This window comes from Panthera leo, chromosome A1 (genome assembly GCF_018350215.1).
Source record: "Panthera leo isolate Ple1 chromosome A1, P.leo_Ple1_pat1.1, whole genome shotgun sequence".
Classification (NCBI taxonomy): Eukaryota; Metazoa; Chordata; class Mammalia; order Carnivora; family Felidae; genus Panthera; species Panthera leo.
This window is the reverse complement of record NC_056679.1, coordinates 188,452,357-188,467,728: the sequence shown is the minus strand read 5'-3', so window position 1 is coordinate 188,467,728 and position 15,372 is coordinate 188,452,357. Positions and strand designations below refer to the sequence as shown.

Here is a 15,372-nt window from a genome sequence, read left to right as displayed (position 1 = left end):
GTACAATAAAAGGGCTGGAAGATAAAGTTGGGAAATCTCAGAAAGTTAAACAGAAGACAGAGAGGGGAGAAAAAAAGGAAAATAGAACAGTAAGAAAGTTAGGGGGTCAATGTAGGAGGAACATTACCCAGTTCACAGGATTTCTAGAGAGGGCCAAGAGAGAAAGTAGCAGGGCCAACACAGCTGTGACTAGAAAGGAGAGGCCTGTGGGGAGCTGGTACAGGAACGTGGAACAGAGTGGTACAGAAGAGAGCCAGTGTTTGTCATAAAACTGGTAGGTCTCAACTTTTAAAAACAAGCGTATTTCTTTGATTAAAAAATTAGCAAAAACTCGAAAAGAAAGTACTCAGAGGAAATGCTTTAATGCTAGGAATAATTAGGAATGTTCACTCTCACACATTTTATTTTCACTGTACTCACAGCTATAATATTTAAATTTCCCGTTCAGCATGATATAAACTTCCTCTACACTCTGAAAATTCCCCGAAATCTATGCCAACACATTCAGTGCTCAACTCTGGGGTTGCAGACTTCATTTTCTTTCAGAGAAGACTATGACTCATATGCTACGATTCTCTTTAACAGAAGACCACTTCTCCTATTTAGGTGAAAAAAGGAAGGAGCGGAAATCTTTCCTATAGCTCCAAAAGAACGGGAAGTTGTTTAAATTGATGTGCCTATTCCAATTGGTAATTCTGAATAAATCAAAATCACAAAGTAATCTTTGGATTTCAGGATTCCACTATTAGAAATAGCTCCCAGAAGTCTGCAACTCTAAGAAATGATGGCATATTAATACTACTCAGTTTTTCATTAAAAGCTCATTAATGAAACAGAAGAAAATAGAAAGTACCTTTAAAATCCAAATTGGAAGAAAATATAGTGCTTAACAGTTTATGGATTTTATTTCCAATTAATTGAATCTTAGCTGAGTAAACAGAGTATCATAGCTACTGATGGCAAAAATTTAAGGAAATGTTTCAAGTTTGTACTATATTGCATCCATCACGGAATAAAAATACCTTACGAGCTCTTTAACCTTTCAAATATAACCTTTCAAATACACTTGACGCTTGCACAATGCAAGGGCTGTTCAATGTTCAACATTGTTCAACAATGTATTTGTTCAACGATGCAGAGTTGAAAATGCTTGCATAACTTTTGACTCTCCAAATATTAACTACTTAAAGCCTACAGCCTACTGTTGACTGGAATTCTTACCAATAACATAGCACATATTTTGTATGTTATATGTAATACATACTATATTCTTATATAATAAAGTAAGCTAAGGAAAAGAGAACGTTATTAAGCAAATCCTAAGGAAAATGATTTTAAAATCCACTCTGTGAAGGGACTCCTGGGTGGCTCAGTCTATCAAGCATCCGACTCTTGGTTTCAGCTCAGGTCATGATCTCACAGTTGGTGAGATCAAGCCCTGCATCGGGCTCTGTGCTGACAGCGTGGAGCCTGCTTGGGATTTCCTCTCCTTCTCTCTGCCCTTTCCCCATTCACTCACTCTCTCTCTCTCAAAAAAAAAATACACATTAAAAAATTATTTAAAATCCACTCTGTGAAGTTTAGTGTTCTCCTGCCCCTAAGCCAGATCCTATAACTTTTCTAATCTAACTTAGGTTACACAGTCCCAATTGAACAATGACTAAAACTCTGAAACTGATTTAGTTCAGGCTTTTCCCTTACGTTAGCTCAGGCCTCCTATGGGACTATAGATGGAAAACCTGCAACTGTGAGGGGGATGAAGAAGTTATGGCAGGCTTTGCCCTCTTTCTCTGCCAGCACCACTGCCCTCTCCTCCTGACTTACCTAGGCTTGAAGCATGTAGGAAAGAAGGAGAGTGGGTAGTAGGAAATTCTTACTGGACTATGCTCTTACAGAGATTGGGTGTTGGTGCTCCCTGAAGCTGGAACACTTAAAACTTATCCTCTTTTCTCTTGAGCATTTTTATGGGTTCTTCTCAGATTGTTCCCATCACGGTGGCTCTCCCACCCTTAGTATTTGTTATGTACCCTTCCTCTGGCTGTTTCTGGTTCTTTGCTGAACTCTTGGAGGTTCAATCCCTGTTGGAGTCTTATCCTTCTAAAGTCCCTCTTAGAAAGACCTAAAAAAAAATCCCATAGACTCTTGGAGCCCTTAACTAGTTCACAAGAAATTAACATCCTTTGCCTACCCAGATTAGAAGATACAAAAGAACCCCAAAAGACATTTTCACTATATCCATAGTCAGAAAACTCACAGCAAGCCAACTCACTCATACATATATATATATATATATATATACATATATATATATTAACAATAAATATATATTATATAACAACATACCCCATAGATTATCATATAAAAACATTCAATCTGCATTTAAAGAAGACATTTTGCATCCTTTTTTGTACTAAGTCTTAGAAAGTAGGTATGTGTGTTTTACACTTATAGTGTATCTTAATTTGGACTAGCCACATTTCAAGAGCTCGATAGCTACATTTAATTTTATTTTTTTAATGTTTGCTTATTTATTTTGAGAGAGAGAGAGAGAAAGAGTGAGGGAGGTACAGAGATAGAGAGAATCCCAAGCAGGCTCCACACTGTCAGCACAGAGCCTGACGTGGGGCTCAATCTCACGAACCATGAGATGATGAGCTGAGCTGAAATCAAGAGTTGGACACTTAACCGATTAAGCCACCCAGGTACCCCATATGTGGCTAATTTTGGATGGTGCAGCTTTAGACTTTCAAAGTGTGGGTCAGTTCACAGTATCCCCCCCTAAACCACAGAAGACATGTGACTCTCCAAATGGTCTTCTGCTGACTTCTCTAAATGTGAATGGTTGGGGAGGTATTTCAGAGCAAACAGCTCTCTAAAGAAATTCTCCTTAATCTCCAACATTTAATTTTGCAAGACCCTCTATATGGGTGAGTGTAAAAGTCATAAAATAGATTTTCTCTCACTTCCTTTTCTATAATTCCGGCATGGTAGGCAGGGTCTAGTACATCACTTGGGACTCTCTATATTATTTTTGGGTCTTAGCTAACACTCCTATTTTTAACATTCTACTACCTAAATATTTCAATCGTGTCTCAAGTTCTTGACATTTCTGGCAATTTACTTTTGAATACAGTGATGGCTCTCAATAACAATAAAGACATTACATATTTAATTTTAATCTTATAAAATAATAATTAGCTTTATTTAAAAATTAACCTTCTAAATCGTTAAAATATCATTAAAAAAACACAAGCAACTATAGGCTACGTATGATTATTAGCATGTAAAAAAAATAATAAGTAAGGTTGGTCTCCACCTACACTTTCAATTCTTTTCTAATACTTACCTATTAAGGCTGTGGTAAACCGATTCATGGAGAGAGGTTCTAAATACATGGGTCCTTCATAGGCAGACTCCAGTTCACTCCTAACGTAGTCCCTAAATAAATAAAATGGTAATAACATATTAGATACATACCAAGCACATATGGAAAAGAAAAGCAACTAAAGCACAGTATTCTTATAAAAAGCATATTATGTTAATAACACTTCTTTCCACATCTACATTAAGGAAAATTTTAGGTATAAAAAACTAGGTAAGGATGGTCTTCATTTCCTTCTTCCACGCATGGATCAGAATTTACTGCATCTGAATTTTACTATGCAGAGAAGACAGCCAAAAATCTACTCGGTGGGATTTTCTTTTTTCCCATGGCCTTGTTAAATAACTATTCCCAGTAAAAAAACATTTGAGAAACCATCCCTCAACCCTATTACTTAAGTGATAATACCCAATAATATTACATCAAATTTCCCCTCTTTTGGCTCTCTTCCACCATCCCACCTATCTTACTTTCCCCAAAGTTTTATCCCCAATTATTCTTAGTTATAGGTAAAATCACAAACTAAGTAGAAAACTGGCTCACAGGACAATCCTTAAAAATTGTCACTTTCAACTCTATCAAGAATCTATAATTAGACTTATAATAAAGTAGGCTACAGATTTATTTTGAATCAAATTTTAAATCACATCAAATATTCCTTTTAAAATTTAAATGATGTTAAATGACATGTGATTACTGAGAAATAAGTAGAGAAAAAAAAAGTCTTTCTACACTGAGAAAACAGAACTTTCAGTGCACAGCCAAGAAGCACAAAAAGGGAGAATTTAATTTATCAGCAAGTTAAAACAGTAATACTAGAAGACTGTTAAGTTCTTTTGACATCATCGTAAGGAAACTGTGTAAAAAATTCTCCTTTTCTTCAATTATTGAATGCTTTATCCACTGTATTTAAAAGAATCTGAATGTTTCAGTATTTCTGAACAAACCCACAGCTATATTTACTTTTTCCATGAAATTACTTCCTATTAGGCAATCAAGTTGAATTCCTTTAGTGTAGCATAGCCAAACAAGAAATGACCCTTACATAATCCAAAAGGAGAATACTGTCAAAAAACCAAAATAAGTTTTATGAACAGAAGCAGTTTGGGGGACAATTTACAAAAATCAATAATGGACCTAAATTCATGGGAGATTTAGTAATTCTCCTCTATCACTCTATGATGACCACTTCTAACAAATAATATATTAATAGTCTCTTTTTACTGAAATTCTCAAGACGAATGATTTTAATGCAGTGCTGGCCAACCAGGGGTGATTTTGACCCCAAGGGGCATTTTGCACTGTCTGAAGACATTTTTAGCTGTCACAATTTAAAAAGGTTGGGGGTACTCCGAGCACCTAGGCCAAGATGCTGCCACAACATCCTATCTACAGTGCATAGGACAGCCCTATAACAAAGGATTACTCAGTCCAGAGGTCAGTGCTCAAAACCCTGTGAGAAGTACAAATGCTACACATGCAAATAACATATAAATATCTGAATGCTACCTTACTAGATAGCCACCAACATAAAATTACTACATTTTACAAAGTTTTAGGACAGAAAACTGAAGAATTAAGAGAATTATGAAATTTACAATAAAATACACATATAAATATCACTTAAAATTTATGAAGTCTTTGAAAATGCTATTAAAGAAAAAAATTTATCTTTAAAAAAGTTTATTTAGTCTTTATTTATTTTTAATAGAACACAAGGCAAGTGAGGAGTAGAGAGAGAGGGAGACACAGAATCTGAAGCAGGCTCCAGGCTCTGAGCTGTCAGCACAAAGCCTGATGCAGGGCTTGAACCCACATACCATGAGCTCATGACCTGAGCCTAAGTCAGTCGCCCAACCGTCTGAGTCAACCCAGGTGCCCCCAAATAAATTCGTATTTAAAAGAGCTCTAATTCTGAGTCCAAGACCTCTGAAGGCAAATAATTTCTTTGTGGCCATCTCATATTCCTCTCCAACAGATCCAGTTAAAAGAGGGGAAACCCACAAAGACAAAAAGCAGACTGATGCTTGCCAGGGGCTGAGGAGGAGGGGAGGGGAGGGAAAATGGAAAGGACGTAATATGTACTGGGTTTTATCGTGGGGTGATGGTTGTACATTATGAATGTACTATATGCCAATGAACTGTTCACTTTAAAGGTTAATTTTATGTGAATTTCACTTCAATAAAAAGGGAATGGGGTGACTACAGGAATTCCATCCCCAAGAGGAAGAGCCAAAAGGTGTCCCCGAAGGGTTCAGTGCCCAGGAAATCTTTCCTAGTAACGTGGGCGGTGGAAACTGCAGAGTTGGTCTCCCTGACATGTTTTCTCTCCCTTGTTTGCTTCTGTCATCATATTACTGATGTTTCATATATAACTCAGCAAACCCATTACTCTAGAATTTCTTATTGCCGAGACATTTGTTAATTGTTTTGCATTATTTCCTAGCCTACTTTAGTTTATTTTTTAGCACTTCTTTGTCTTCTTTAGAGCCTCTAATCTTAAATTCTGACTTTACATAACAAAACCTGTAAGGAAAATCAACTTTCTCCATGTTTTTTGGCCTCACAAAAAATATACCGTATACATAATATGTTGTTAGCACACTGCTACCCTCTGGGAATACTACAGTAGACAGGAAAGTAACAATTCCTGTTAGCATGAAGCTTACAAACCAGGGAGACCTACAATTACTAGATTAATACTAATAATAATTACAATTATATAATTACAATTACAATAATAATTATCATTGTGATAAATGCTATAAAAATATAGAATGAGGGGCACCTGGGTGGCTCAGTCGGTTAAGTGTCCGACTTCAGCTCAGGTCATGATCTCACAGTTTGTGAATTCAGGGCCTCGCGTTGGGCTCTGTGCTGACAGCTCAGGGCCTGGAGACTGCTTTGGATTCTGTGTCTCCTCTCTCTGCCCCTCCCTGCTCCCGCTGTCTGTCTGTCTGTCTCTCTCTCAAAAATGAATAAAAATGTAAAAAAATTTTTTAATACAGAATGATTTTTTTTCTCTTTTTCACTCTCTGTATTTCGTGACTTTGTGATTTAGTGAAATTATAGGGGACTAAGGGAGATCTGTCTTCCAAAAGAATAGTCAACCGTTAGGCCTTAAAGACAACACCACAGTGTTGAACAGCTTCTTACCACTAGCTCTCTGGGCTGCTCTCCTCTAGAACCCTAAGAGAACAGCTCTCCTCAATGCTGCAGCCCCTCCTCAATGCTACTGGAACAATCATCCTACCACAGAAATTAACACCTTCTCGAGGTACCTCAGACCCTTTCTCCTTTGCTCCACTCCTGTCTCTCAAGATGGTCCTTCACAATCTTTCCTGTCTGGCTGACTCATCAGTAAGCCCCACCTCAAGAAAGACGGCCAGGCCCAGAAAGTCTGTAGTCCCTCTTTGGTCCCACTGAGCTTGGCTTGCCAGAGCCAGGGCAGTGGCTTTGGTGAGGGCTAAACTACTGGTCTCACCAAGGAGCCACTACTGAGCTGTCCCTTTTGAAAGAAGAATCTGGGCATTGTTGCACCCCAAACTATCCAAGAGAACTTTAACATGGATCAGTATCTGAACAAAGATCTCCAAGTTATGAACAACTTCCCAGCATCTCATGCTGACAATGTAAACTCTTCATTACTAGTCTCTCAACAAAGTGGGTCATTCACAATATAAATAAACAAGATAGAAAGCCAAATAAAAAGAATCCAGAGAAGGAATTATCCAAAATTCCATGAGTCATTTTAGTCCAAAAATTACTCTGATTCAGTAGCCATGAAATTCTAATTTTTAGGGGCGCCTGGGTGGCGCAGTCGGTTAAGCGTCCGACTTCAGCCAGGTCACGATCTCGCGGTCCGTGAGTTCGAGCCCCGCGTCAGGCTCTGGGCTGATGGCTCGGAGCCTGGAGCCTGTTTCCGATTCTGTGTCTCCCTCTCTCTCTGCCCCTCCCCCGTTCATGCTCTGTCTCTCTCTGTCCCAAAAATAAATAAAAAACGTTGGAAAAAAAAAATTAAAAAAAAAAAAAAAAAAAAAAGAAATTCTAATTTTTAATAGAATTTAGTGAGTATTTTACAATTGAATCAGGGGCACCTGCGTGGCTCGATCTGTTAAGCATCTGACTCTTGGTTTCAGCTCAGGTCGTGATCTCACAGTTCCTAAGTTCAAGCCCCCTATCAGGCCCAGTGCTGAGAGTGCAGAGCCTGCTTGGGGATTCTCTCTCTTACCTCTCTGTTTCTCAAAATAAATTAATTAAAAAAAAAAAAACTTAAAAAAAAAAGACTGAATCAGATGAAATGTTCAAAAGCAGTATATGGTTTTGTTTTTTTTTAAGATTTACTTTTTGTGGGGAGGCACCTGGGTGACTCAGTAGGTTAAGCATCTGACTCTTGATTTCGGCTCAGGTCATGTCTGATGGTTCGTGGGAAATCATGTTGGCATGGAGCCTGCTTGGGATTCTCTCTCTCCCTCTCTCTCTCTGCCCCTCCCTGCTTGCACATACATGCTCTCTCTCTCAAAATAAATAAATAAACTGTAAAAAAAAAAAAAGTTTTTTTTTTTTTTTTTTTTTTTAAGTAATCTGTACACACAACCTGGGGCTCAAACTCACAAACCCTAAGATCAAGAGTTGCACACTCCACTGACTGAGCCAGCCAGGCGCCCCCAGTATTTGATTTTTCAATTTAGGAGATTTAAACAGTAAAATGTATTAAGTTGGTAGGAAGCAAGAATCCCTGTCATCTACTTGTAACTGAATTAAATCTTTCCCTTCCTAAACTTTTTTTCATTTGTGCAATTTGTGCAATACTGACATCAATCCTGAGCACTAATAAACTAAACACTTTGAAAATCTACTTCTCTAGTTCCCTATGATAGCCTATTCTCCAGTGACTGAAATTGCTTTGGGTCTGAGGAGTGTATAAGATACATGTAAAGGGCCTCAAGGATAGCTTGCTTTAGGAAAATACTTGCTATAAAGAGAAGCATACAAGTTATAAAGAATAAGTAACAACAATAAAACCTAGAAGCTTACCAATTCACCAACTGACCTTGTAACAATCTCTTAAGCAACCTGAACAACCTAGGAACAATCTGTACATTCTGGCCACTTAAAAGCTTTCAAATGGTTTAATTCCAAAGAAACCTAATCTACTTTTACAGAGAATAAAGCTGTGAGCCCTTGAAGTTATCTTATGGAATATGTGCAAACAAAAGGCACTGAGCTCAATTTAAGAGATCCCAGATACTGAGATGTCCAACCCCTGGATCTGAGTACCTACTACACCCTAAGAAATGTACTAGTAATTGAATAATAATAGTTCATTTACTCGGGGCTTAATTATTTAAATCATCTCAGCCACCCTGCCCCTCTCTTTAGGTGCTTTCTGATCCCCTACTCAAATATTTAGTGTCTGGATCTGATAATGTTCAAAAGAAGAAAACATATCAAATACTGAAATGGGTCAATTTTATTCCCGTCAAAATTAAATTTTAAGTATATAATGATAAAATTCATTTTAACAATTCCTTTATCTAATAGCAGTGGTTCTCATCTGAGGAAAATTTTGTTCCCCAGGAGATCACACTGGCAATTAGGGGTGCTTTTTGGTTTCAGCACTGCTGGGGAGTGGTGCTCTACAAATAGTGAGCAGAGAGAGGCAAGTTAGCATTCTGTAATACACAAGACTGCCCCCACAGCAAATCAAGACCTAGCCCAAAATGCTAACAGTCCTGAAATACAGAAACTTTAAATTAGACAAGCTTTCATGAAATGGGGAGCTAATTATCTACATTTCACACATAAATAACTCTTGGGAAAGTTTTACATTTGAAACAACACTTACATACCCAAGACTAGGATGAAAAGGAGTATGCTTTCAATCTTGTGAAACCCATGGGCTCTAATTTAAATTATACATACACAAAACTGATATGATAGTTCATAAATCTAACAATAAAACAAAGAATTTAAGAATATTAGAGTTTAAAACTTTTACAAAAAAACAATTGTGATGTAAACCAAGACCACACCCCTCATAGGAATGGTCATGTCAGTTATAGTTTTTCTTTTTTCCCTGTAGTTCTGGATAGTTTCAATTTTATTTATTTATTTTTTTGTGTGAATATAATTTATTGCCAAATTGGCTTACATACAACACCCAGCAGTTGTCTTTTTATCCAATGGAAAAAAGACAGTCTCTTTAACAAATGGTGCTGGGAGAACTGGACAGCAACATGCAGAAGAATGAAACTAAACCACCTTCTTACACCATACACAAAAATAAACTCAAAATGTTAATTAAAGACCTAAATGTGAGGCAGAAAACCATCAAAACCCTAGAGGAGAGGGGCAGTTGGGTGGCTCAGTAGGTTGAGCGTCCGACTTTGGCTCAGGTCATGATCTTGCAGTTTGTGGGATGAAGCTCCGCGTTGGGCTCTGTGCTGACAGCTCAGAGCCTGGAGCCTGCTTTGGATTCTGTCTCCCTCCCTCTCTCTCTGCCCCTCCCCAACTCCTGCTCTCTCTCAAAATTAAATGAACATTAAAAAAAATTTTTTTTTAAACAAAAAAAAAAACCCTAGAGGAGAAAGCAGGCAACAACCTCTTTGACTTCAGCTGCAGCAAATTCTTACTCGACACATCTCCAAAGGCAAGGGAATTAAAAGCAAAAATGAACTACTGGGACCTCATCAAGATAAAAAGCTGCACTGCAAAGGAAACAATCAACAAAACTAAGAGGACACCGCCGGAATGGGAAAAGATACTTGCAAATGACATACTGGATAAAGGGCTAGTATCCAAAATCTACAAAGAACTTAACACCTGATAAATAATCCACTGTATAGTTTCAATTTTAAAGTAGGATTGATACTGGGAAATACATTCCTTACATCACTCAAAATGAGAAGCACAGTTTAGTAATTTTAAGAATTAAGGAACTTGAAATTTATCAAATTCTAATAAGCTTAAACAGAATATTAAATGTTCATACTATACCAACTATGGCCATGAATTTTCAAAAGTTTAGTTTCTCTGAACTAAAAGCTATATCCATTCTAGACATACTCTAAACAAGTTTTTATTCACTTAAGGATAATTAGCTTCATTATTTCTTAAATACATGTCTTAAGGGAAAATAGAAACTCAGCTTTTTGAAAGCTTATGAAATTTTCAATTTAAGAAATTAATATTTCCAAATGACTTATCCTATAGCCAGTTTTTCAAGTACCAAGTTAATTATTTAAATTATCCAAGTATCGATTCTCCTTTGTAGAACCATACTACACTTTGCCTGATATAACCAGACTAGAGTGAATGGTAAAAAATATTTGTAAATTGTATAATTGTATAAAGGAGTTGTATCTAGCTAGAACTGAGTTGTATTACAACTCCATAATAATAATAATAATAATAATGATGATTAAATAATGTTAAATAATAACAATGTTAAATGATTAACAAAGGATCCCAATAAATACTTTTCTAAAAGATTTACAAATGGTTAATGAACACATGAAAAGATGCTCAATATCATTAGCCATCAGGGAAGTACAAATCAAGACCACAATGAAATAATCACTTCACACTCACTATGATGGCTATACTAAAAATGACAGATGTCAACAAGTGTTGGCAAGGATGTGAGAAACTAGAACCCTTACACACTACTGGTAGAAATGTAAAATACTGAAGACACTTCAGAAAATTAGTATAGCAGTTCCTCAAAAGGTTAAATGCAATTCCACCCCAAAGTATATGCCCAAGAAAAAAAAGCATGTCCACAAAGCCTACTCATAATGTTCACAGCACTATTCGTAACAGCCAAAATGTGGAAAGAACCCAAGTGTCCATCAATTGATGGATGAATAAACAAAATGTGGTAATATTCATACAACAGAATACGATTTGGACAGACAAAATACTGATACAATTGCTACAACATGGAAGAAAACATGCTAATTAAAAGAAGCCAGGCACAAAGTACCGCACACTGTATATGTCTATATGAAATGTCCAAAATAGGCCAATCCATAGAGACAGAAAATAGACTCACAGTTGCCTAGGCTGGGGGCAAGGGAATTAATGGAAAATGGTTAGTGACTGCTGACAGGTACGGGGTTTCTTTTTGGAGTGATAAAAATGTTCTAAACTAAAGTGTGGTGTGGTCTGTAAAATTCTGTGAGTGTACTAAAACCACTGAGCTGTGTCCCTTAAATAGGTATGTGGATTATATCTCAATAACTTACTTAAAAAAAAAAAAGGATAGCTATAAAGTTGCTACATGAAATGTGAACAATTATGCTTTTTAAAACTAAAAACTTCAGCCTTAATATTTTATAAATGTAATATGTTTAAGCCTCAATATTTATAAATGTGACATATTATGAATAATTAATCAAGGATAACACATCTTTACTAACCTTTTGTGAGACAGCACCATGAAATAAATATTATACTAAGAAAAGACATACTAAAATATTTCATTTCTTGAAATTTGTTAGTTTAATATCAAAACTAACTCCATTAGATAGGCATTATCTTTCTTTACAGGTTCAAAGAAACAACTTGCCAAGGTAATATATTTACTAAGTAGGGAACTAGTTCATACACAGTCTGATTCTAAAACTCATTTTCTTCCCACTAACCATGCTGTCTCCCTAAGAGGACTAAACTAGCAATTAGAAAACCTACATTCAAATTAAAGTCTGAGACTGTTCCTTCCCAGCTATTCACCCACTTCAATTTTTTCTTCTATAAATCCCAAAGGACTGGGATAAGGATCAAAACGGAAAAAAAAAAAAAAAAAAAAAGAAATGTTTTTGTATTTTATGTGTGTTATTATAAAATTCTATTATAATTATTTTTACTATTTTAAATAAGTTTGATCTTATAATAAAAACAAACTCTAAACATTAGAAGAAAACATTCCCATAAACTAAAAATCAAAAGTTAAAACTGCCACCAGAAGAATGGTCAGAAAAAGGCTTTCCTTTACCCCTGACATGGTCATGGTCACCTTTATCTTTATATAACAGAATTCTGATCTCTAAAAAAGCCTGGATGGCAACACGGTATATAAAAATAGAGCTACAGACTTTCATCACTACACCACTAAACCACATGGAAACCAAAAAAGCATGAGGGAAAGGGTAGTATCATTGTTTTCTCACCCAGAATTATAACTAATATAGCTCTACCTTCAACTTTAGGATTTTGATGATTAATCAAAGAAATCACATCAACCTAAAAGGCTATCATTATATAGCTATATCATAATACGGATTTGAAAAGTCTTTTTTTAAAGAATGACACACAGGAAAATGCTCATAAAACATGGCTGCGTAATAAAAACAAGACACAAGAATGTTAGTTAAAATTCACTAAGCACTACACCCAAAAAACAAATAATCCAATTAAAAAATGGGCAGAAGACATGAATAGTCATTTCTCCAAAGAAGACATCCAGATGGCCAACAGACAAATGGAAAGATGCTCAACATAACTCACCAGAAGGGAAATGCAAATCAAAACTACAGTGAGGTATCACTTCACACCTGTCAGAATGTCTAAAATCAAAAACACAAGAAACATCAAGTGTTCACAAAATGACCCAGCAATTGCACTACTAGGAATTTATCCAAAGGATACAAAAATGCTGATTCGAAGGGGCACATGCACTCCAATGTTTACAGCAGTGCTATCAACAATAGCCAAATTATGGAAAAAGCTCAAATCTCCATCAATTGATGAATGGATAAAGATGTGGTTTATATATACAATGGAATAATACACAGCAATGAAAAAGAATGAAACCTTGCCATCTGCAACGAGATGGAAGTGGAGGATATGCTAAGCGAAATAAGTCAGAGAAAGACAGATGTCATATGGTTTCTTTCATATGTGGAATCTGAGAAATTCTTTCATATGTGGAATCTGAGATGAACATAGGGGAAGGGGAGGAAAAATAAGATTAAAACAAAGGGAGGCAAATCATAAGAGACCCAAATACAGAGAACAAATTGAGGGTTAATGGGGGTAGGGGTGTCGGGAGTGGGTTAAATGGGTGACGGGCATTAAGGAGGACACTTTTTAGGATGAGCACTGCGTGTCATATGTACAAAATGAATCACTGGGTTCTACACCTGAAGCCAAGACTACACTGTATGTTAACTAACTTGAGAATTAAAAAAAAAAAAAAAAAGTAGTTCATAATTCAGAAACTTTAGGCAACTGGGATCTTACTCAGTTGAAGTAAAACTTCAACTGATGAATCTGAAAGATCCTGTAGTTGATACTCTAATTGGATATCTAGGACAGAATTCTTCATAAATTACAAAAAAAAAGATCAGTTCTTCAAACAAACAAACAAACAAACAAACAAACAAACAAAAAAACCCCAAAAAAGTTAAAAATAGAACTACCTTGGGGCGCCTGGGTGGCTCAGTGGGTCAAGCTTCTGACTTCAGCTCAGGTTATGATCTCGTGTGTGTAGGTTTGAGCCCTGCATCGAACTCTGTGCTGACAGCTCAGAGCCTGGAGCCTGCTTCAGATTCTGTGTCTCCCTCTCTCTCTACCCCTCCCCCACTTGCACTCCTTCCCTCTCTCTCAAAAATAAACAAACATTAAAAAAACATAGACGTACCCTACAATCCAGTAATCCCACTACTGGGTATTTACCCAAAGAATACAAAAACCCTAATTCTAAAGGATATATGCACCCCTATGTTTACTGCAGCATCACAACAGCCAAATTATGGAAGCAGCCCAAGTGTCACAGATGAATGGATAAAGAAGATGTGGTATATACATACACAATGGAATATTATTCAGCTATAAAAAAAAGAATGGTCTTGCCATTTGCAACAAGATGGATGGAGCTAGAGAGTATAATGCTAAGTGAAATAAGTCAGAGAAAGACAGATACCATATGATTTCATTCATATGTGGAATTTAAGAAAACAAATGAACAAAGGGAAAAAAAGAGAGAGCCAAACCAAGAAACAGACTCTTAACTACAGAGAACTGATGGTTACCAGAGAGGAGGTGGGTGGGGGGAGATGTGAAATAGGTGAAGGGGATTAAGAGTACACTTATGATGAGCACGGAGTACTGTATAGAATTGTTGAATCACTATATTGTACACCTAAAACTAACATAACACTGATGTTAACTATACCAGAATTAAAATAAAAAACTTTTAAAAAAAAAAAAAAAGAAAAAATTCACTGAACACTTGTATGTCAGAAATCATGCTAAGAGCTTTACATGCCTTACCTTACTGCACCTTTACGATAGCCCCGTAAGATATTATCAACATTTTACAGGTAAGAAAGTGGAGACCTATCTTTCTGGTGACACTGAGGTTATAGAGTAGTAAATAAAGAACATGGAATTTGAAACTCCCCAATCACCTGTCCACTTATCTAAAAAATACAGCACTCTTAGATGGCCAGGCACTCATCTGTACACGAAAATGATGACTTAGAAAACCCTATACTCTAACTACTGCATTATACTCTACAGACACAATTTTTGCTTAAAAATGAATAAAGACAGGGCACCTGAGTGGGTCAGTCATTAAGCATCTGACTTCGGCTCAGATCATGATCTCAAGGTTTGTGTGTTTGAGTCCCACATCACCTGAGCTCAAGCCCTGCATCAGGTGAGCACGAGCCCTGCTTCAGGTGAGCCCCTCTTCTCTCTCTCTCTCCCTCTTGTGGGATTCTCTCTCTGCCCCTCGCTCACTTGTGCCCTCTTTCTCTCTCCAGAAAAAAAAAAAAAAAGGGAATAAAGATAGAGAAGTGTCTCTACCTTGAACTTGAGCTCAGATTCAGAGGTGTCCTGGGTAAGGCCACAGGAACAGACTGTGTCAGGGTTTGGGGCTGGTGGTAATGGATTGGAAGTACATTCTGTTGTCTGTCTTGGTACTGGCCACTGGACTCCTCTTCTTGGCTATGTGAATAAAGATGCTACGAATCTAATTCATG

The 15,372-nt window shown here is 36.7% G+C and overlaps 1 protein-coding gene across 2 annotated transcripts in view; it reads right to left on the bottom strand.

The window, feature by feature from the left end:
• RNF145 (ring finger protein 145) overlaps positions 1 to 15,372 on the bottom strand; it is a 58,944-nt gene that overhangs the window by 25,673 nt on the left and 17,899 nt on the right. For both annotated transcript variants that reach the window (XM_042948070.1, XM_042948065.1), the window contains exon 4: positions 3,347 to 3,438. In XM_042948070.1, coding sequence (XP_042804004.1) covers positions 3,347 to 3,438 — 92 coding nt within the window. The remainder of the gene's footprint in view (positions 1 to 3,346; positions 3,439 to 15,372) is intronic.